The 25,092-nt window shown below is 41.1% G+C and overlaps 1 protein-coding gene across 1 annotated transcript in view; it reads left to right on the top strand.

Moving 5' to 3' along the window:
• Nucleotides 1-21,553, top strand: part of adamts17 (ADAM metallopeptidase with thrombospondin type 1 motif, 17) — a gene marked incomplete at both ends in the record, with an annotated part of 178,466 nt that extends 156,913 nt beyond the window's left edge. Inside the window, 6 exons of the mRNA XM_083993041.1 lie at nucleotides 3,012-3,171; nucleotides 10,040-10,175; nucleotides 12,067-12,271; nucleotides 13,563-13,715; nucleotides 18,317-18,494; nucleotides 21,402-21,553. Of these exons, the coding sequence (XP_083849167.1) occupies nucleotides 3,012-3,171; nucleotides 10,040-10,175; nucleotides 12,067-12,271; nucleotides 13,563-13,715; nucleotides 18,317-18,494; nucleotides 21,402-21,553 (984 nt within the window). The remainder of the gene's footprint in view (nucleotides 1-3,011; nucleotides 3,172-10,039; nucleotides 10,176-12,066; nucleotides 12,272-13,562; nucleotides 13,716-18,316; nucleotides 18,495-21,401) is intronic.
• Between the last annotated feature and the right edge of the window lie 3,539 nt (nucleotides 21,554-25,092).

The raw sequence follows: 25,092 nt of genomic DNA, 5'->3' as shown, positions 1-25,092 counted from the left end.
TCATGTCGACTAAGGGCTGTGAGAACTTTCAGAGTCCTCCGTTCCTTCTCTGAGTTGAAGCCTCGACATGAGAAATTGTTCCAAAAAAAATAAAATCAGTCTATATTTTCAGCTTGTTTGTAGCGGAAGCTCCCAGTGTCTCAGTTCACTGCTTTGCCTGTGTCAGTGCAAATCTCGCGTGATTTGCACTGACTGGCGGGAAAATTTCTCATGTCGGGGCTTCAATACAAGAGGGACATTACAGACGAGCACTATGGAGGTATTTGGATGTTTTTTGGTGTGTCTTTTTGGACGAAGAAAGTTGGTATCCACTGACAACCATTATATGGACAAATACTGCTGCGCGGACCCCCACCAGTAACTCAGAGAAGGAACGGAGGGCTCTGAAAATTCTCATAGCTCTTAGTCGATATGAGGGTGAGTAGATAGTGAGATTTGAATTTTGGGTGAACTATCCCTTTAAAACAGTTTCTATAGAGTTTCTACTCAAAAACAAAACGATCCAGCGAGCAGCAGCTCTGTGTAGGAGAGAGAGGTCAGAGGTTAGATTACTATTGAGCTGAGCAGAAAGCATCAAAGTGAATAACAAGTCCGACCCTGAGGCGATGCTAACCACTTCTATGTCATCACGCTGCACTGCTGCAGTTCTCTGTCTTAACACATTTACAAAATGCTGCTGGACACAACACATCATCAGATGTGACCCGGTCTCAACCTCTCTGCACTGACCTCAGGTTCATTCTAGACTCCATCTTGACATGTCGGTGCTCCACAGCACATCACCGACCTTCTACACCTCCGCCCCATGAGCCCAGCTCTTAGATCCTCCGCCCAGGGCTCTCTAAGTGAGTGTACATCCACACTTTATGTGATCAAAAGAACACACACAGTCGCCCCGTGCGGAGCTGGAGACATGGCTGAACAGCCGATTACACTATTGGGCATAGCTGACAGCCAGTGGTCTGCACTGTAATGGAAGCTAATGAATCTCATGTCAGGGATATCAATGAATATCAGTGTCTTCTAGGGCTGGGACGATATGCTTTTCTCCCGATTTAATCCTTCTACGATTTTCTGGATGCCAATTCGATTTAAATTGCGATTCTACGATATTGCCGATTTTCTCGATTTTTAGTCTGCATTTTTAACACCAGTGAAACAGTTGAATGATTATGATTGTCTCTACAGACTATTCCAGGAACCATATTTCCCCCAAAAATACACATCACATGTAAGTCAGTTTTTAAGATTTATTCAGCAGCAATATACTGTATATGTTTACTCTCTTTTCAAAAGCCTGGACTGCATAAAAGAGGCAAAAAATAAAGAGTATAGAAAAAACAGGCTTCTGAGCTGCTACATTTTAACATTAATCTGCACATAAATACTGTAGGAGCCTATAAATTAACATACTTCATTATAAAGTGAACTTAAACCCTTTTCAAAACCTGTAGCCTACTCTCTGTATGTAAAAAAAAAAAAAGGCGAACAAATGCACATTGGACAATAAAAAAAATAAAATTAAAAATTAAAAATTTATTTAAAAATCGTCAAAAATATTGCGATACTTATGTGAATCGATTTTTTCTCCCACCCCTACTGTCTTCTTCACCTCATGGTGACACACCGCCGAGAACATCATAAAATCCTCCTCCGGTCAGCTCTTTATTATTGGTTATTTTTTTTTCTTTATTTAACCAGGTAAAAACTCATTGAGATTTAAAAACCTGAGAGCGACCTGGCTAAGAGAGCAGCGCACAAACAACTCTACATACAGTAGATTTACACAAACAACATAAGAATTACAAATTACAAACCACATAGGGCAATCACAATCACAATCACAATGGATGGATCTCCTTTCTCTATCCTTTAAAACTGATCTGAATGGATCTGGGAATAATTGCACTTGCTGCTGTTAAGATCATAATTCCTCATTAAAAGACACAATATGAATATTTTTGCAGTGTGTCTGTGTCAGCTGTGATTCTGTGTGGGTTTAGGAAAGGGTTCTAGTTTTCATCTGCTGTTCTTGCACATGGTCAGCAGCTGTTTTTACCGTGCACACTTCCACGCAGAAGACAAAGAAATATTACCTGGCATTAACGAACAGAAAACACTACATAGGCTACTGCACTACATAGGCTTCTCTATTCTTCTCTCTTTTTCTTCTTTTTTTCTTCTCCCTTTTAATAATTTTGTAACTGATATTACTTTTTTTTTTGGTTTTATTTTATTTATTTATTTTTAATTATTCTTTTTATTTTATTTTATTTATTTCATTCCATTACTCTCTTGGTATTTGTGTCATGTCATTATTACTGTTATTATGATTAGTAACATCATTTATTATTCTTGTGAGTATTGTAGTATTAATCAGTATATGAGAGAGTAAGTTTTTAGTGTATGTGCATGTATGTACGACGGAGTATTAGGGCCACAATGAGAAAAAAAAACAGATTTCGAGAATAAAGTCATAAATATACGAGAATAAAGTCGTAAATTTACGAGAATTAAGTCGTACATTTCCTACGAGAAAAAAGTCATAACATTACGAGAATAAAGTCGTTAATTTAAGACTTTATTCTCGAAGTTTGTGATTTTTTTATTTGTAAATGTGGCCCTAATACTCCGTCGTATGTATGATATAAATAAAAAAAATTTAAAAGGAAGGAGAAAGAGAAAGAGGAATTGATTGAACATTCAAGAGAGGAGGTGTAGGAGAAATCCATTCTTTGCGTTGGTGTTATAGCAGAAAAAAGGAGGAGTTTTCCTGTAGGAACAGTAATAAATGTTAATGACATGAAATATTAAGATATATAAGACTTTGAATAATTTATGACTCAATTTGCACAACCCTGGTCATGCTGTCTGACAGTTTTACATCTTTGTAAGTCTATTTCAGGGAAACACCCAGATGGACTTTTCTCCATAGAAAGGACGAGTTATAAATCAGTCATTGATCTGCTGTGTGTGTGTGTGTACATTTACATACTGTATGTTGTTCCCAGGTCCTGCTCTTCCATGACCAGAGCTACGGGATCCACTACGAGTACACGGTGTCTCTGAACACGTCTCAGGACCGGAGCAGCGAGGAGCAGAGGGAGCAGGAGTATCTCTACATCTGGACTCACAGCAGCTGGCAGGACTGCACCGTCCAATGTGGAGGAGGTAACACACACACACACACACACACACACACACACACACACAAACATATTTACTCTGAGATTTACATGCAAAACTATGACTCAGGGCTGCTCGCACACACATCATCACATAATGTCATGTAAAAATACAGTCTCTGTGGGGAAATCAGTTTGTCTCCACAGTGAAATCATGTTCAGTTACAGCAATGAAAATGTTTTTATAAATGTCATCTGGTTTATTTTTCTTTGAATGGCCCTCGCCAAGGCTTCCACCATATGTGTTTATGTTTTTGGGAGGTTGTTTTCTCATAGAGATCAGATGGGGTCAGGAGCCGTTAGACGATGGGACTTTGGAAGCGATCCGTCTCATTGTGTTCCCGTCAAATCAGAACACGATGAGACTCGGCTGAAAAGCGAGACGTCTTTATTAGAGAGGTTATTCGCTTGGCAACCGCTCGACAACACAGTCGAGACATTCAGAAACGCTCACTTTGATGACACTGGAGATAAAATAAATGTAACATGAAATATTATAAAAATATTACAATAATTTAATCAAAACAAGAACAATGAAGTCTTGTTGCTAAAGAGTCAGTTTTGGCTTCTACGTCAGAACAAAGCGGGGGGGGGGGGTCACCTTCTTCAGTCTCCCCTCACACGCCGAGGACTCTGGGAACTTTGTGGTTCTCGGGGCGAAGTAGGAGGTAAGACGAGCACAAGAGCACCACCGGCGTGCCTTTGGGTCCAAGTTTACGTCTTTCCACCCAGGTGAGGTGTGTTTTAACCCTCATGTTGTGTTCATTTCATGTTAAAGGGACAGTCATTTTTGACCGGGAACACAAAAGTGTTTAAAGGGATAGTTCACCCAGAATTGAAATTTCACTCATTATCTACTCCCCCTCATGTGGACTAAGGGCTGGGAGAAGTTTCAGAGTCCTCCGTGGCTTCTCTGAGTTACAGGGGGTCTCGGTGTAGCAGTGCATGTCCATATAACGGTTGCAAATGGATACCAACTGTCTTTGTAACAAAAAGACACACCAAAAAACATCCAAATACCTCCATGCTGCTCGTATGTAATGTCCCTCAACAAGCTTGAAATATAGACTTATTTAATTTTTTCGGGACAATTTCGCATTTCGGGGCTTCAATACAAGACGGACATTACATACGAGCAGCATGGAGGTATTTGGATGTTTTTTGGTGTGTCTTTTTGTTACGAAGACAGTTGGTATCCATTTGCAACCGTTATATGGACATGCACTGCTACGCCGAGACCCCCTGTAACTCAAGAGAAGCCACGGAGGACTCTGAAACTTCTCCCAGCCCTTAGTCCACATGAGGGTGAGTAGATAATGAGTGAAATTTCAATTCTGGGTGAACTATCCCTTTAATCAACTTAAGTTCTACAGGTTTTTAATTTCTATCTGTTATTTATGGCCTGTATGCCTCATTTATCTGAGCTCACGCATCTGACAAATGAGGATGTACTTGAGCTCAGTTTTTTACACTAATCGTAGTTCCCCCATTCTTTTCTAATGGCCGGCACAACAAGAATGTACAAAAGTTGAATCAAAAGCACAAAGTTGTACGCAAGTCTGTTGAATTCCTCTTTGTAGACAAAGTCATGGAATCTTAGGTCAGCCTGGTCACATTAAAGGGATAGTTCACCCAAAATTGATTTCACTCATTATCTACTCCCCCTCATGTGGACTAAGGGCTGGGAGAAGTTTCAGAGTCCTCCGTGGCTTCTCTGAGTTACAGGGGGTCTCGGCGTAGCAGTGCATGTCCATATAACGGTTGCAAATGGATACCAACTGTCTTCGTAACAAAAAGACACATCCAAATACCTCCATGCTGCTCGTATGTAATGTCAGTCTTGTATTGAAGCCCCGGAAAAAATTAAATACGTCTATATTTCAAGCTTGTTTTGCCTCATTGTCAGGGTTTGTTGCTAAACAAAGTCAGACTATAAAGCAACATGATAGGAACGACTTCAATCAGGTTTGTCCATGTTTAGTCTGATCACATTGAGCCCATCTAACAACAGTGAGATCCTTATCTCATATGACATGGATCTCATAATTATAAATTAATTGAATTTAATGGAAAAAATGAGCATTAGTCACATCAGCCGTGTGTTTACTGGACCTGATCAGTTACTTAATAAGATGTGTGTTCTGGATGTCAAATCACACGTCTGCACGGGACGTCAGGTCTGTTCCACCACTGAGAGGAGATGCTGCTGAGCTGTGGTGGTCTCACCTCCAGCTGCTCCGCTCACCACTAATCCACAAGCACCTGACCTCATCTCCTGGATAAAATAATCAGATCATTTCTCAGAGCAACGACTGAGTCATGATCACAAGAAAATCTCTGTGTTGTTCTTAGCATGGAGTCACGTTGTGTTGCTGCCTGGCTTTAGAATATCACAGTTTATTTCACACCACATATTAGAACCAGTGTATTTGACTATGTGTTTATATTCCAATAAATGTGACTGAATTATCTATTTAAAAAAAGTTATTAGGTTTTGGTGAAAAGTGGCTGCAGAAGTGTGGCTGTGTGTGGGTTTGAGATGAGGTTAATCAGGTTATGCGCAGCGTGGGGAGATAAGTGCAGCAGTGGTATGAGACCATCATGTCAGCACAGACCACATCAGGGTTCCCACACATCCTGGAAAACCTGGGAAATGGTTGACTAATATTCCAGTCATAGAAAACACATGAAAAATTAGGAAAAAATGTCAAATGTCCTGGAAAAACTTGAGTTGTCCTGGAAAATGATACCAGAGCTCTGTTTGACTCAAGGGGGCAGTTGTCGGTCTGAGAAGTGAAGCTCACTTCCACGTTCAAAAAACTGCAATCCCCTCGGCTTCCTCTGGGCGCTGGTGTCAGAAAGCAGCATTCTCCATAGACCCCCATGTTAAAATCGCCGACTTTACATCCTCAGTAAACATGTTAAAAGCCTGGTATCAGAACGTTTTTTCGTCTCAATCGATAGTTTCTACCCCCGCACACACTCTGAGGGGGGTGATTTTTTTTAACTCTACCGTTTTACTGTTATAAGGTTAAAACTCTGGCCAATTAGGGCGCGAAAACGTTGAGTGACAGGTCCGAGCACCTCCGTGGACAGCTGCTTCGAGGCCAGTGGGCGGGTTCTCGGCCGGCCAATCCAACATGGCGCTGTCCAGGCTGCCATATTTGAGTCACAAAAACGACTCCCCAAAACCAATGGGTGACGTCACGGACGCTACGTCCATTCTTTTTACAGTCTATGGTTTGACTCTTTCAGACCCCACACAGGATTTCTTTTCTGAAAGAAGTGTCTAGTGACTAGACTACTTTGAGTTTGAGACTTTGAGTCGATGAGTGTTTCCAGTATTGGACCGTGAGCATGAATGTTTTCTCTGCTGAGTGACAGATGCATGGTTTAAAAACAAAAATGTTGTTCAATGATACATTTGTCGTAATTTCTAAGTATGTAAGAGATTATTTCATAGATACGTCAGAGCCATGGACTGTACATCTTTAAATCAGACTTCTGGGGTTGAGAGAGGAAAAAACATAGAAACAAACTGGTTAAAGGACAATTCCGGGCAAATTAAACTCAGGGGTGTATGTTCCTAACATTTTCGGTCTAAATGAAGGAATCTGAAGATTTTCAGTTTAATTGCTCCTGTTTTGCGCTAGTTGTGTCTGTCCCCGCATCGCCACGGCAGCAATGAATGGGAGCTGATGCAAGTTCCGCTGCTTAGGCTGTTTACATCCCTCAAAGCCGTATTTTTTTCCCACAGACAGCGTCAGATGGAGACTCAAACATACACCCAGAAGTTTATTTACTTCAAGCAAGCCGACATATAAATATATATAATAAACTTCTCGGTGCATGTTTGAGTCGCCACCTGACGCTGTCTGTGGCTTTGAGGGATGTAAACAGCCTAAGCAGCGGAACTTGCATCCGCTCCCATTCATTGCTGCCGTGGCGATGCGGGGACAGACACAACTACCGCAAAACAGGAGCAATTAAACTGAAAATCTTCAGATTCCTTCTTTTAGACCTAAAATGTTAGGAAAATACACCCCCGAGTTGAATTCGCCCGGAATTGTCCTTTAAATGTACAAAATAAGGGACAGCTGTTGAAAAGAACACTTCTCCAAAACATGAATGGGACAGTGGATGTAATTGTGTTTGGCATGATAACATGTCTGTCAGACTGTAGCAGCTGAAATTCTCCTGAAAAGTCGTGAGAAATGATTTTAAGAAAAGAGTGGGAACCCTGCCCGTCCAAAAAAAAGTCACCACTTGGATTTAACTAAGCTAATAGGTCAGAGCCTCCCATTGGATAATTACTGCATGGATGATAATGGTTCAGCTGGCAACAACTTATTTAACCCTAACTGATGCAGTCTCATTTCTTAAACAAGCATGTCAGAAGACACATTCTGTGGTCGTGGAGATGTTAATCTGTTTCAGAAGGGTCAAATTATTGGCATCAAGCAAATAAAACATCTAAGGAGATTACTGAGACTAAAATTTAGTTAAGAACTGTCCAATGCATTATTACAAACTGGAAGGACAGTGGGGAACCATCATCATCAAAGAAGAAATGTGGTTTAATGTGACCTCAGAGTCCAGACCTGAACCCCATTGAGAATCTTTGAGAAATTAATGCAACTCTGGAAGGAAATAAATGTTGTGACATTGCAGAAGCTTAGTGAAACGAAGCCACAACGAATGCGTCCAATGAAAACAAAACAAGTCTGTGACTTTTTTTTGGACAGGCAGTGAAACTAGAAGTGTTCAGTGTGTGAGTGTCACAAACCATCACAGGTTAGTGTTTCAAACTGACTCACCCTGCAGAACACATGTAGGCTTAGTCCTAACTGCAGCAGCCTGGGTTCAAATCCGATACGTGTCCCTTTGCTGCATGTCAGCCTCTCTTTCTCTCACACTGTCTCTGTAACACAACATAGTTATAGAAGCACTAACACACAGGGTTCACGTATGTCAGGTCTGCTACACTGCAAAAACTCAAAATCTTTCCAAGAATATTTGTCTTATTTCTTGTCAAAATGTCTCATTTCTAGTCAAAACTAATCTCTTTCCACTTTAAATAAGACTCATCACATAAAAATGAACTTATTTTTAGATCATTTTCAAACAAATTTCCACTTGAAATAAGTAGAAAAATCTGCCAGTGAAAGCAAGTTTTTTGTGCTTGTAATAAGAAAAGAAAAAAACTTGCTCCACTATCAGATTTTTCTACTTATTTCAAATGAAAATAGACTTGAAATAAGTAAAAAGTGTCTAAAAACAGGCAACTTTTGTATGTATAACATGTATGTATATGTATGTAAGGTGTAATGAGATTAGTTTTGACTAGAAATGACATTTTGACTAGAAATAAGACAAATATTCTTGGTAAGATTTTGAGTTTTTGCAGTGTACTGACATCTCCAGTATCTCCAGAGTCAGTGACCACAGCCACAGGAAGCAACAGGTCGCTCACACAGGATCTGTGTGGTAAACGTCTGGGTCAGAAGACTCAGTCAGATCAGCTGTTGGCTTTGTGCTCTTGTGTTTCTAGTTGTTGAAAAGAGAAACTGAGTGAAACAGGTAAAACAGAGGCTGAACTGTGTGGACATGTCTGGAGTCAGGAGGGAGGGAGGAGGGGGGCGATCGCAGGGAGTTTGGACAAAGAGGAGAGAGATAGTTGCTAATCCAATCCTGTGATCTACAGCGTATTAGACAGAGCAGGCCTCCCTCTGCGGACACATACACACACACACACACACACACAGAGCGATGCTAACTCTTGCTGATTTCCTGAGCAGCTCTCTGATCCTCTTACAGCGTTGTAATATTGGCATCCAGCGCTCAAAACATTTCAATTTACGAGGTCAGGTGCTTCTGGATTAAAGTCAGCAAAGCAGCGAGGGGCTGGACCACCGCTGCTCGGCTTATCTCTTTTTAATGGCGCAGTAGAATTTATCTACTGGCTCGAGATCCCGTGTGGATGAATGATTTGGCTTTGGAGAGGACTCAGCACTGATCAGCCTCTGTAAACACAACTGACTGAACAGGGGAACGGGTGCTGCTCTCTGTGTGGTTCAGGTCACAACAGCCACACTGACTCCTGCTACTGAGTTCACTGTGTCTGGTAGAACAGATTGTCAAGGTTTCACTGCTACTAAAAGAAAAGATGTTTCTTGTACAGTATATCTGACACTGGGGCCTGTTGTTCAAAACCTAGGTAAGGGATTAAGCCGGGATATGTTGGTTATCCTGGCTTAAAGGGATAGTTCTCCCAAAATTCAAATTTCACTCATTATCTACTCACCCTCATGTCAACTAAGAGCTGTGAGAATGAGAGTCCTCCGTGCCTTCTCTGAGTTACGGGGGGGTCCGCGCAGAAGTATTTGTCTATATAATGGTTGTCAATGGATACCAACTTTCTTCATCCAAAAAGACACACCAAAAAACATCCAAATACCTCCATACTGCTCGTCTGTATGTCCCTCTTGTATTGAAGCCCCGACATGAGAAATTGTTCCGCAGGTCAGTGCAAATCACGCGAGATTTGCACTGACACAGGAAGAGCAGTGAACTGAGACACTGGGAGCTTCCGCTACAAACAAGCTTAAAATATAGACTTATTAAATTTTTTTCGGAACAATTTCCGACCAATCAACACCTTCTGCCCACATCTTGCTTCTTCGTATTCAATGTTAAATGACGACGAGTGCTTAATCAGATCTCTCTCTGTGCTTCATAATACAAATAAACAGGTGTGTGTTGTCATTTGCCAATCCAAAACCTCTCAGAACAATGAACCTGTGTGTGTGTGTGTTTGTGTGTGTGTGTGTGTGTGTGTGTGTGTGCACGCGCAGGTGAGCGGAGGACGGTTGTTTCCTGCATGAGGATCGCCAATAAAACCATGGAGGTGGTGAACGACAGCCACTGTCAGCTGGAGAACAGACCACAGCCACAAGTACGCCTCTGCAACACACACCCCTGCCAATACCGGTGAGACACACACACACACACACACACAATGTATTAATGTTATTTCTAATTGAATGTGTACAGATAGATTTAGATGAATGAATAATACTTGAACTAAGTTCATAGTGAACATATGTATCAGTGAATGTGTCTGTGTAACAGTGTGGCCACTGCTCTGTAGCAGCTTGCTGGCAGATTTGTTGCTCAGTTTCTGAATTATCATCATGATTCAGTCTGTTTCCAGTCTTGTTCTCGACTCTACATAAACCTTCACTTTACTTTATTTGGTGTCTGTATTTTAAAGTTTAATATGTATGTATATACAGTTGTGCTCATAAGTTGACATACCCTGGCAGAAGTTGTGAAATACTGGCTACATTTCAGAAAATATAATTGATAATGCAACAAAACTTTTTTTATTCAGAGTTGGTGGCTGGGCAAAGCCATTTATTATCACACAACTCTGTTTGATCTTTTTGAATCCTAATGATAAGTAAAAACACCAAAATGTCCCTGATCAAAAGTGTTGACCCTGATAATAAACACACAGACTGACACAGACACAGACTGGTTTAAATGGCTACTCAGGGAAACTGTCCACACCTGGAACTTGGTTGTTTGTATTTAGTGTCTGTGTATAAAAAGTCAATGAGATTCTGGGCTCTTGACAAACACCTGCACATTTCATCCACTGCTGCACTTTGCTGGATTCTGAGCCGTGGGGGAAGCAAAGAACTGTGAAAAGTCCTGAGGGAGAAGGTTGTTCAACTTTATAAAACAGAAATAGGATATAAAAGGATTTCCAAAGATTTCAGAAAGCCAATCAGCAGTGTTCAAGATCTCATAAAAGTGGAAATTGAGGGGTTCTGTTGATACCAAGCCACGGTCTGGTATCATCAGAAATGTGTTGGTCAGACTCTCTGATGATCTTTTTTTTTAATGATTGTGTTATTTTGGGATGTTTAATTTGAATCCCATTGAAAATAAGAGAAACCTGTTTTGCCTTATCACTCTTGTTTTCCTTAAAAAATGGTACACAGTTACAAAATCTTCCAGGGTATGTAAACCTGTGAGCACAACTGTATGTGTATGTATATACGGTATATATTTATGGGTAATGTATGACTGCATTGTATAAAAGTGGGTAGGTATGTATATAGTTGTAAAAAGAAAAGTTCACAGATGATATCAAAAAAAAAAGTTACATGGCAGCTTGTTTCAGACCTAGGAACCTCCTAGGATGATGAGTAGACGGCTGGTCTGCAGCTATGACTTCAACTTATTTTTGTTGTTGTTGTTGTTGTTGTTCTTCTTCTTTGCTTGGATACATACTATATTATCTCATTTGTGAAAGGATTTCTTGAAAAAAGGGGTAGACAACATAAGTTTGCCCTCTTTCATTCAGGAGTTGCATTATTTATTTATTTTTTAGTTGTTTTCTTTTCTTTTTTTCAATGAATGAAACGAATAAATTAACCAAACTAAGTGTTTTAACAGCACATCCAGACCGACACAGTGACATTGTAAACACTTCTTCTTTATGCATTAGTCGCCAATCCGGTGCCAGCATGTTGTTACCCAAAAATGTAGCTTTTCTACCTGGGCCTCCAGAGTGCAGTGGGGTCCTGAGTGTGCACTGTTTCATACGTCTGAATTTGGTGCTGATGCAGCTCCACAGCTTCATGCAGAATGCCACATTTCATCAGGCTCCAGCTGCGTCTGTTACCCAGTAGCCTATTTATGTTGATGTTGTGAGCTGTCCCTCTCTCTCTCTCTCTAGATGTGATGTAGTTTTTGCTTCATCACCTGAAAACAACCACCTAGTGAACACGGATTCATTTCACACATGTAGACACTGCAAGCAAATGGCCTGTTCTGTACATGACAAAGTGTGTGTTGGTGTGTCCCACAGGTGGGTGACGGGGGAGTGGGGGCCCTGCTCTGTCACATGTAGTAAAGGTCTTCAGCAGAGGGAGGTGGTCTGTGTCTACCACCTCCAGAACGGATCCCTCATCCACACCAGAGACCTGTACTGCCAGGGAGGAAAACCTCCTGTGGTCCAGGGCTGTGAGGGCCGGCTCTGCCTCACCGTGTGGGAGGCGTCAGAGTGGTCCAAGGTATCTCACACACACACACACACACACACACACACACACACACACACACACACACACACACACACACACACACACACACCAGGTCCTTGTTTTCCAGCCGACCTTAGAGGAAAGTAGAGCCAGGTGATGTGGCCTAAGAATAAAATCTCTAAATCAATTTTTTTTTCACACATCTGATTTATATTCTTTTTTTTTATTACAATAGACATCGCTCATGATGCCATACTCATATTTCACCAGTGTCTGAAGAGAACTCCGTGTTACTATGGTTACTACAGGCTTTCAGGGAAGAGGTGGCGGCTCCGTACCATGATTACACAAGTTAAAGTGAAATAGTTTTCATTTTTACACACCATCCTAAACCATCTATACAAATTCATCCATAAAATGGATTCATGGCCAAGGTCTTGTACAAATGTTGGACTATGAATAATAAATGAATAGAGGGAAGTTGTCGAGGACACATTTATGAGGGAGCGTACGCAGCCACTGTGAAGAACATCTTTAAACTGATGGTTTATTGAATGACTCTAGTGACTTTAGTAACAACAGTAAATACTTGGAGCTTCTGTAAATACTCTGAGTCCTTTGAGGAGGTAGTGGACAGGAGGAACTCATTAACTCCAAACTTGTAAATTAAAATGTTTTTGGGAATATTAAGCTTGATTTAGGAAATAGTTAAGTTTATGGTTATTTAGCTAAAAACAATGTATTGAGTTTTGAGGGTTTTTTTCTCATATTTTTATGCACTGTTATTCTTATCTTTTGTGATTTAAGAATGAAACAAAACAATATACAAATACAAAACAAAATAATAGTGGAGTTATTTGGAAATATTTCAATATATATTATATATAAAATATTGAAATAATATATAATACATAAGCATCATACAGTGCGTTCTGTGTCTCATGTAACAGGATTATTCATAGATAGATGGATGGATGGATGGATGGATGGATGGATGGATGGATGGATGGATGGATGGATGGATATATAGATAGATAGATAGATAGATAGATAGATAGATAGATAGATAGATAGATAGATAGATAGATAGATAGATAGATAGATAGATAGATAGATAGATAGATAGATAGATAGATGGATGGATCAAAAAAAAGACAGACAGACAGACAGACAGATAGATAGATAGATAGATAGATAGATAGATAGATAGATAGATAGATAGATAGATAGATAGATAGATAGATAGATAGATAGATAGATAGATAGAGCTTCAGGGAGATGGAGATGCCCTGGTTTTTTAACACTGCTCTGTTCTCTGCAGTGTTCCTCAGACTGTGGTCAAGGTGTTCGCCGGCGGGTGGTGACGTGCACCAATCCTCAGGGTCTGTGTGATCCTCTGTCTCAGCCCACTCAGGAGGAGCCGTGTGAGGACCACTCCAGATGTTATGAATGGAAGACTGGAGACTGGTCCAAGGTACAGCTGTTTCCAAACCCCATGGTTCATGTCCACAGTGGTGACACTCTCAGGCCCGTTGAAGCAAACAGGCTCCAGGCTCAGAGCTGCAGATCAACAGCCTTGTAAACATCTGACCTATAGACACACCATTTATTTATACTTGGCTGTTAACTAGAACAGTGGTTCTCAAAGTGGGGTCCATTGACCCCCAGGGGTCGTTGAGAGTGTTCAAGGGGGTCCCCAACTTTTTCTCATAATTTTACCACTTTCTTCTAGAATTTTAAAAACATTTTTCTCAACATTTTATCTTTTTTTTTTCCTAGAATTTTTAAAACTTGTTTTGAGAAATTTTACCAAATTTGTCTTGACTTTTTAAACTTTTTTTGGAGAATTTGTATCACTTTTTTATAGAATTTTTAAAACTTTTTTGATAAATTTCACCAGTTTCTTTTCTTTTCTTTTTTTTTTTTTGATTTTTTAAACTTTTTTTTTAGAGATTATAACTTTTACCAATTTTCTATTTGAAATGTTTTAACTTTTTTTTGAGAAATTTTACCAATTTTTCCCAGAAACTTCCCTAAAATCTTTCCAAAAATTCACGCCAATGGCCCAAATTTGAACGTACATTTACTAAGAAAGTAACATTATTCAGTCTCTGAACAAATATTTGTGTATTTCTGGTGTTTGTTTCAAAATTTTGTGCAATGGGGGTCCATGGTCTAGTTTGTGTCAATTGAGGGGTCCTTGATATAAAAAAGTAAAGTTTGTAAAGTTCCATAACCACTGAACTAGAGGATTACATTAATTTAAAGATGATTAGCAGTGACCCTAGTTGACCTCAGTGTGACTCATTTTCATGCCATTCTCCACTGTACCTCATGCATATTCCTCTGTGGCTTGGTGGTGTTTGCTGCCTTGTGCAGTGTGATAATACAGAGCTGCCTGAGCCGTGCAGGTGGTCTGACACAGCAGCACTGCACCTGCAGAGTCATGTAAATGCTGCTTCATACCAGTTCACAAGACTGTGAAGCAGCTGCAGTGATAAAACAGCTGCCATTAACTCCCATGTCTTTTGAAATAAAAGGAATCAGATCTGATTCAGACTCGGGTGTTTACACCCAGCAGTGACCTGTGGTGTCACACCAGCAGACTGAAGCTGCTTGAGAGTCTTGCTCCACTCCCCTCTGTGTAACTCGCTCATATATCCTGCCAATTCCAGAATTCTTTTCTTAGTATCAGTTTCCGCTGCCAAAAGACTTTATAAAGTGAAAGCAGGCTGATGACTGGTCCAGATGTACCTGCTCTCTGCTCACAGATTCCCTCTGTAGTGCTGAAAAATAATGATTCCTAGGACTAACAGGGAAAAGGCCTTCCCCTCAGCAGCCGTGAAGGAGCCCCATGAAACCCTCTAAACAGGGCGTCATCCTACTACAAGTGGAGGAATCTGTGTCTGATGTCACAACAACTGCTCATCCAATCAGCTTCAGCCCTCGGGACACATCAGTCACTCACACCAATTTTAAAATCTAAATTGTGATTGGATTCCACTTCCTGCTTTATATGCAGATAAACAGGTTTTGTTTTGAGCTAATTGACCACTGTCGTAACACCATGCATTATTTAATACTGATCAGTCTTTGTATATTTTCCTTAAAAACCCCCTCCCATGAAAATCGTGTTTTTTGTGCTTTTCACATGTTCCTGTGGCATTTTTCTTGTGTTAGAGCACATATCAGCAGAAAAGGAAGTGCAAAATTGCATTTCTGAGTTTTTCTGCCTTCAAACTGCTGTGAACCAATGGCAGACGCAAACTGGCAGTTTCAGGGAGACTGGAGCTGACGTGTCACAGCTCCAGGGGAGGGCACTACTGCTACAAGCTCCCGCCCCGCTCTGCATCTGGCTCAGAGGTGAAAGGCTTGACAGCTCGGTGTAGCTGTCAAGGTCTAACAGGTACAGCTCACCTGGTAGAGCAGCTTGCACCATGAGTAAGGACTATGCTCCAGTCTGGGATCGAGTCCCAGTGTGCAGTTTTACGCTAAACGCACTGAATCGGTAATTGTACAGTTTCCAGCTGTCAGCGAGCGGGGGGTGGGGTGCGAGGAGGTGGCTGGGCGGGTGCAGAGCAGCGCAGTCTCCGCCCACCCTCCAGAGGTGCATTGCTAATGTGCATTGCTAATGAGCTGGTTTTAAAATGACCAAAAAGGGTCGCGGGAGGGGGACTTTAATGAGCTGAAACTTAAAGGGATAGTTCACCCAAAATTGAAATTTCACTCATTATCTACTCATCCTCATGTGGACTAAGGGCTGGGAGAAGTTTCAGAGTCCTCCGTGGCTTCTCTGAGTTACAGGGGGTCTCGGCATAGCAGTGCATGTCCACATAACGGTTGCAAATGGATACCAACTGTCTTCGTAACAAAAAGACACATCCAAATACCTCCATGCTGCTCATATGTAATGTCTGTCTTGTATTGAAGCCCCGAAATGCGAAATTGTCCCGAAAAAAATTAAATAAGTCTATATTTCAAGCTTGTTTTGTAGCGGAAGCTTCTCGAAGCTCCTCTTCCCGGTTCGTCAAATTTGGACGAACTGGGAAGAGGAGCTTCCACTACAAACAAGCTTGAAATACAGACTTATTTAATTTTTTTCAGGACAATTTCGCATTTCGGGGCTTCAATTCAAGACAGACATTACATACGAGCAGCATGGAGGTATTTGGATGTTTTTTGGTGTGTCTTTTTGGACGAAGAAAGTTGGTATCCATTGACAACCATTATATGGACAAATACTGCTGCATGGACCCCCCCGTAACTCAGAGAAGGCACGGAGGACTCTGAAAATTCTCACAGCTCTTAGTCGACATGAGGGTGAGTAGATAATGAGTGAAATTTGAATTTTGGGTGAACTATCCCTTTTAGTTAAACTGCTGCTACAGACTGTGAACAGTTTCTAATATTTTCCTCGCTGATGCACAAACACATTCACCAGAGATTTTCTTTAATGCACATGATGAATCAACATCAGACACATTTTAAAGTTCATGTCACGTTCTCCAGTAGAATGACTGATTCAGGGGGAGGGCTGCTGTAAGTAATAGACTTACACAACAGTTTGATGGATACACCTAGACATAACTAACAGTATAATACAACAGGCCTGCTGTAAATCCTCAGTTTATATTGAATCTGTCTAAGGCTGTAATTAGTGAAGCTGTTGACCTGTACTGGGTTATACTGAGGGCTGTGCCTAATATTTTGTCAGCCTTTATTCATTTAAATGAGATACACTGATTCAATACAAACTGACCATTAGTTTTATCTGTGTGTCACTAATAAATTGGCAAATGAGTGTATGTGTCACAGTTATCCTCTAGTAATAAGGATTATTATTGTCATCATAACACTGCAGTGACATGGAAATTAGATGATGATGATACTGTGGTGGAATCCAATAATTAAATATCAGAGGGATGTGTCCCAGGAGAAATTGTTAATAATAGTTTATTATTCAGATAATGCCAAACACTCATTGATTCAGCTCACAGTTGTACATAGAACTCACTGTACTGAATTCAGACTCTACCAGTTTCCCAGGAGTGTTCCTGTTTTGTAGGAAATATAAACAGAGAATCACTCCGCCACCAGCCGCCCCCCCTGTGGTAACGTCCTTTTGATTGCCTGTCAAACGCTTATAAAAAAGGGATTATTCAAGGTCTGCTGTTTAACATACCTTCTACTACCCGCTCCTTGACTAAGCTAAGAAAAATGTCTTTCTGCAGCCTTTTGGCCAAACACTGAATTTTACAGAATCAAGCCCTGAGTTCAGAAATACAGGTCAAAGAGGCAGAAGAGACTTCAATAAGTAGTGGTAAACACATTCATACACCCAGATAAATAATCTTTTCAAAAATGAGCTTGCCCTCTCTACAGTAAACCACAGGAGCCACAGCAGAGGGATGAAAGCTCTGACCGCTGGTTTAGACCCTCCTGGGTGACGGCTGAAGATACTGACATTTTTTTTCAATTATACAAGATTACAGGATGCCACTCTGAAATCTGCCCTGTCACTGAAACTGCAGAGACTGTGTGTGCATGCGTGTGTGCGCGCGCCTTTTCCATTGCAGATGCACTTACCTGTTGACAGTTTTCATGCAGGTTTGAGGCCACGCCGGTACCTCCAGCAGAGCAGCTTCAGATCTAGACACAGTTTGACAGATTTAGATTGCAGGTTAACACAGTAGAGATTCTCCATGTTGGAGATGAAGTAGGAGCAGGTTTAGTAGTAAATGTTGTCAGGAGTAATAACTGTAATCATTGAAATGATTCCAGGTAAAGTTGATGTTTGATGTTTGATTTTCTGTGATCTCTGTATGCTACAGGGCATCCTTGAAAAAGAGAGCTCGCTCTCAATGGATCTACCCTGTTAAAATAAAGGTTAAATTAAAAAAAGTAGTTCAGTGATGTGGTCTCACAGTGAGAGTCCTCTGCTTAGTATTCCAGGTTTAGGTTAATACTTGACTCTAAAATCAGCCAGTAGGTGTGAATGTGTGTCTTTCTCTTTGACCTATGTGCCCCCCCCCCCCCCCCCCACCCACCTGTTGAACTTTTAATCTGCTCTTCCAGTGTTCGTCATCCTGTGGGAAGGGCCTGCAGTCGCGGGTCGTCCAGTGTATGCACAAAGTGACTGGTCGTCACGGTAACGACTGCCCGGTGACCCTGAGGCCGCCGACCTACCGGCCCTGTCACCACGGGGCCTGCAACGAGAAAATCAATGTGAACACCATCACGTCCCCCAGGCTAGGTGAGACCCTCACAACCATTTCCTTCATTTAATTTGAAATAAAGAACTACTAATCCATCAATAAATACTAATACTTATATCAGTATTCACAGTATTCTATTAATTCAGGTAATAATTCAATCAGCCAGTAGGAAAAGGAAATTAAAGTAGGTAATCTATTCATGAGTTGATCATTGTATACAGTAACAGCACACAACTCTCATTAAACAAAATATTTATATTTACATGAATAAAGCAGAGTTCTTACGGATCCTTAAAAAGTCTTAAAAGGCATTGAATTCATTAATCTAAAAACAAGGCCTTAATTGGCATTAAAATGTTTTTTCAAATGTCTTAAAAATGTTAACACTTGGTAAGTGGGATTTTATGATTGTAATTAGTCTCAAATCTCGAAATAATTGGTAACATTAGAGAAGTTAGTGGCGGCCGTCAACGCTAAATTTCTCACCGCCACCAGAGTGTTTTTTTTTTTCCCCAGACTTTTTATGCATTTATTTTGAAAGGACAGCTGGAAAGAGACACAATCCAACCCAGTGTCGCTGCAGCGCGGGTGCTCTACCAAGTGAGATAACGCTCACGGCTCAGCGTATTTAATCAGAGCTTCGATCGAGTGTTTCAGTGGCGGTGAACGGCCGCTGTGTCATTAATGCCGCCGCTGCTTTGGAGTCGGGGCAGACACACAGTAACAGTACCGACGAGCAAACGTGTCCTTTTTAGTTGATCATCCCCTCTCCTTCAGCCGCATGTTCTCACTACACGATGTCATGTTGTCAATAAACACACACGGAGATGACGCTGCAGCCCAACTACACAACACTACACTTTAGAAACGTCTTAAAAAGTCTTACATTTAACTTGGCTTAAGCTGTAGGAACCCTGATAAAGAATTCATATAGAATATATAAAATAACTGAATTTCCGCTTCAGTTTTCATTTCCTCTTCCTCCACAGTATCTTACATGTTTAACTGTTTGTGTTTACAGGTGTGTATGCTTTCCAGGGTGAGTGTGAGTGTGTGTGTTTTTGTGTGTATATATGTCAGCCTTTCTCAAAAAGTGGTCCACGGGCCACTGGTGGTCCGTCAGCGACCCCCAGTGGCCCGCCAGCTGACATGGTAACATATCACGTTTCAAAATGTACAGTGTTTCAAACTGCCTGAGACATGCAGTAGCTGCACAGCCTTGGTCCAAACCAGATGCGAAAATGATGCAGTGACACATTTCTTAGCTAGTGTGTTTCGCATTCACACATGTTTGTTTTCACTCTGGTCCAATAGTGTGTGTGAGTGTCATGTTTCCATGGCAACTGCCCAGAAAGCTTGGTACACCCAAAACCGACTTAAAAAGAAACTCTGAGAAGTAGCATAATGCTAAACTTTAACAATGGAGACACACATACAGCTGTACTGGCCAGCGAACTACGTGCGCCCTTTTAGTTTAAACACCAGGAAGCTGGAGCAGATCCAGGTCCGGCCGCGTTCACATAACAGACCACACCAGAGTCCAACTGCGCACCTGAATGCAACTATTGTGTTAACACTGAACCAAACACACGAAACACCCTTAATGAACTAGTATCTTAAAACAGAGATATGATATTGGTAAAGCTGTCGTTTTAGTTTGTAATTTGTGAACTGCTGAAGTTAGCATATTGTTTTGGGGGCTATGTAGAGTTAGTTAGGTGGTCCGCGGGTGTTTTTTTTATGGGTTAAGTGGTCGCTGGTCTGAAAGTTTGAGAAACACTGGTATATGTTGACCTCTAACTTCAAAACTTTCATTGCTTCTCTCAAGGAAATTTAAATCAAAAGCAACTGGACTTGGTTATTTGTCTAGGAAGACGTTTCACCTCTCATCCAAGAGGCTTCATCGGTTCATGTTCGCATCTGACCAGGCTGGGACTGGTCCAGTTGCTGCGTTTGATTTAAATTTCCTTGAGATAACTATGACCTAAACAAATGAGAATATTCATAGGCTTTCTTTGCTTCTGTTTGTTTGTAATAGCACTGAAAGGCTAGCAATGTTTGGCTTGTTGAAATCTTCAAATTCAAATTCAAAACAACTTTATTAATCCCACAAGGGGCAATTCATTTTGAGCAGCAGGTTGTCGTGGTTTGTATGGCCTACATGGCCCACAATAAATAGAGAATAAATAAATAATCAGTACAACACAACAACAACACAAAACAACACAAAGCTTGAAATGGGTATAGTATAAAAAATAAAAAATAAAAAAATAGAGAAACCCTATGAGGAATTTAAAGGGACAACGAGGAGTTTTGGAAAAGCAAAGCGTTTCCACACTACATTTATGAACCTCCGCGCGCACTGTAGAATTCTTCGACCAGCGCAAGACAGACTCATGTTTTCATTCATCAAGAATTAAAGTCAGAGGTTGGAAGACGATCACATACCGTCGTAGTTCCCACCATAAACGGCTATTCGGCGGCGTTATTCTCATGACTCGCTACGAAACCGAAAGTAAAGAAACGCTGGTCGGCTCGCCCAGCATTTCCCCACCACTAATAATAACAAAATAACCATAGAGACAAAACGATATATTTATCGAAAATGGGCCCATTAACAAGTGTGGGTAACGTAGATTCATCCACATTAATATGAGACTTTTTTATTGTCGCGGAATTTTTCGTTCTGCCGATGGAGAAACTCCTCGTTGTCCCTTTAAGTGGTCGCTGGTCTGAAAGTTTGAGAGACACTGGTATGTGTTGACCTCTAACTTCAAAACTTTTATTGCTTCTGTTTGTTTGTAATAGCACTGAAAAGACACTGTTCTTTCAACCACTTGGTTCAATACACTTGATTGTTTAACTTGTTGAAATCTTGTTGTGACATCTTCAGCTGTGAATCCTGACTGGCTGCCTCTCTCCTGTCCCCCCTCCCTCCCCCACAGCTGCTCTGACCTACAAGTGCATGGGGGACCAGTGGACGGTGTACTGCCGCGTGATCCGAGAGAAGAACCTGTGTCAGGACATGAGGTGGTACCAGCGCTGCTGTGAAACCTGTAGGGACTTTTATGCCAAGAAAATACTGCACAAGAGCTAATGACCAAACCAGATCTACTTTTCCTCCAAATAACGACTCTCCATTTTTGTAAATGTTTTTAATATTGTTAAATGAGAAAACAATTTCTATTATTGATGGAACTTTTTTTTGTATTTAAAAAAAAAAGAAAAAGAAAATGGCAAGTACACGTGTGTGTACATTTGAAATGGGCTCATAAGCTTCTAGTTTTGATGAAGACTTGAAAATGTCCAACATTTCTTTTTGCTGTACACCAAAACAAAAAAAAGTGGAGGAGCCTTTGGAAAGCCAGTCCAGGCGACTTTATTGCACAGAATGATTGAAAATAAGTGCTTGATTTTGAAGTAGACTTTTTCTGGCAGGTCTATCAGACAACATGGGAGTTTGCCAGAGCCTCCCCCCTCCCCCCTCTTTTTTAATTATGCTCTCCTTTGTATTGTTTCCCTGTTGTACTGTATTATAGCTAATTGTTGCAATTTCAAATACCTAGTAAATGAGTTTATGTATAGGTAAACTTATGATACGTAAGTATTAATTAAGTATACTGTAATAATATGTAAGTAATGATCAGGAGTCATGGAAAGATACTGTAGGATTACAGTGAATTAGCCCAGCTAATGAGAGGAGACCCACTGTCCTGTCTGAGGACCATGGAGAGCCCATGTAGCAGAACATGGTGGTTTATTTTTTATCAGATAACAGTCCAGTTGATGGATTCAACTATTTCTTGCCAGCAATAATACTCCATTTACCACTTACAACCGTGCAGCTCAGTGCAAACATCTTTTTTTTTTCCTGTTGGAGTCATTTGGCTGTTTCAGTGCTGGTCAGCCGGACCTGTGACCTCGCATTATCGACCTGAGAGATGAACTCTTCACTCGCAAAACAAATCTTGAAATTCTTGGCTGTTTTTTACATTATATTGACCACTTCACATCTCACCACCACGTCTGACAAAGACCCCGTTTACACTTGTCATTTCCAGTGTCTCATATCTGCGTAAAATCCAGGTGCTATTTGAAACACGTTTACACTTAGGCACATATGTGTTTCTCCGTTGGCCAGATCACCGCTGTGTTTACAGCTGCTGTGGCTTCATAGGCGACATGAAGTAGATGGTTCTGCTCCTGAAGCTGTTTGGTAACTGACAAAAACTCCAGAAGAACTTCTGCACTTTAGCAGTTTACCTACAGTGATAACATTGAAGCTTGATAATGGTTAGGCTTCGATTAACTAAAGCATGAGGACAACTTGTGTCTTGTATCTTCTCCTAAAGCCTAAACTATACTATCTCACATACCTGCTGACTCACTGCTTTTGTCAGTCAAGTCCTTACATTCCCTTTATTGAAGTCAAGTCAAACTCCCATTTCACTCATGCTGTGTACAGACATTGGCTGTGTTCGAAATCATCCACTCACTCACTCACTCCCTATCCACTACATCATGTAATATAGTGCACTACATCATGTACACGACGTAGGGAATGACAGGAGGAGAATTCGGACACTAGACGGTCATTTTCTGAACGTGGTTGCGTCAGCTGATGCTCCAGCTGTTAGCCTACTGCTGTGACGGAAGCAGATGTGCCGAGAATCATGTAAACAAACCAGACACATAAAATAAAATAATAAAAACCAGACACTTGCGGGAACATTTTATGATGTGATTCTGTGTGGTTGTGTTACTCGGACAGTAAACTGTTGAAATATCGGAAGTTTGGTTTGGTCGACTACTGTTGTGTGTCCCGACCGTGAGCCGTTAACGGCTCTGTGGCTATGCTCTGTGGCTATTAGCTTAGCTCGTCAGATCGTATTTACTACATATTCTATTACAGTTTCTTAATTAGATTGATTTAATGCTGCCTGTTAATGTTCTGATGCTGCTGCCCAACTCCTGCTCCTCGGGCAAGGCAAACGGAGCGAAGGCAAATACGTCTGAGGAGTTTTTTTGGTAAATTGCCTAAATAAATCGTAGCTAACATGCTAATTAGCTTCCTCTTCTTCTCTGGCAAAACACGACCGCATTGCATTGTGGGATACGGGAGCAGAAAGTAGTGTACATCGCTTGTTCACTCAATTTCGCGGTGCATTGTGGGTGTTTTGTCATCCACTACATAGTGGATGAAATTAATCGCGGAGAATTCGAACAACACTACAAAATGGCGAACACACTATATAGTGCACTACATCCGTGATAGGGGGTGATTTTGAACATAGCCAAGGTCTTCTGCCTATTCACACGTTTCTGAATGTCAAAAAAAGGAAACCGGTTTTGCTCTTCCTGACGGAATTGTATGTTTACATTTCCATGGTTTCAGTAGTTGTCATAGTTGCGGTAAGGGCATGGATCTGTAAACACTGGCTTTTAACAATGGATGTCCATTTGTGTAATATCCATTGTTAAAAGCTAGTGTGATGATCCATGCGTTTTACAGATTTTCAATGAAAAAAAAAAAAAACATGCATTTAATGCAACCACTGAAACCATGGAAACGTAAACGTACAATTCCAGCGAAAGAGCAAAACCGGCTCACATTTTTGATGTTCGGAAAAAGGTGGATACCAACACCACAGTGGTTGCCGTGACAAATCTATCTGGAGGTGGCCACATATTGCAGTAGCTTCTCAAAATAACATGTCCACTCTGTGACCACAGTCTTTAACAAGCACAAGTTGACAGTAACTTGACTTTGTTTGCTGGCACAGTCTGAGAGATTTAACATTCTTACACTCCTCTAAAAAAGTTTGGAAATGTTATTTTATTGTTGTATTGTATATCATTGGAAAGGCTGATTAGTCACCTTTACAACGAGGTACAACTTGTAAAGATCATGCATCCGTGGAATGAGCAGCACAGTTAAACCCCTGTGATTTTCCCCTGTTGGTATTCACTCTGGTTCTGAGCTGCTTGGTGGATTGGATTGTTGCACTCTAACACAATAATAAGAAAAAAACAACACATATTTCTACACTTTATACATTTGACACAGTCAGGGACATCAGTATCAAGTGGAAGGTCCATACGCAGCCACAGCAGCCGGGCAGCTCCTCCTCATGCTGGCCACCAGCCTGGTCACATTCTGCTGTGGGAGGGCTTCCCATTCCTCAACCAGGAGTTGTTGAAGGTCAACCATCGTGGTTGTGGTGGTCATTCTAGCACCCAAGCTGATCCCTCAAGTGTTCAGTTGGGTTGAGGTCTGGACTCACAGCAGGTCACTCCATCCTCTCCACTCCCAAAGTGTGGAGTTCCTCTGTGATGATCCTGGATCTGTGGAGGAGAGAACGTTGTCATCCTGGAGGATGGAGTAAGGTCCCAGATCCTGGAGATATGGGAACGCCACTGGCTTCAGAATCTCACTCCGATATCTCACTGCATTGAGATTACCTTCATTGATGACATGTTTTTTTCTGGGGATTTTGGCACGTGTTTTGGAGTGCTACCCACACGTTTAGCTGTGTTGCTCAATCCACAGATGCATGATTCTTACAAGTTGTAAAGGTGACTAATCAGGCTTTCCAACGATATAAAATACAACATCAATTGGTATTGTTAAAGCCA

This window comes from Trachurus trachurus (genome assembly GCF_905171665.1).
Source record: "Trachurus trachurus genome assembly, chromosome: 3".
NCBI lineage: Eukaryota > Metazoa > Chordata > Actinopteri > Carangiformes > Carangidae > Trachurus > Trachurus trachurus.
This window is presented reverse-complemented; position numbering and strand designations above follow the sequence as displayed.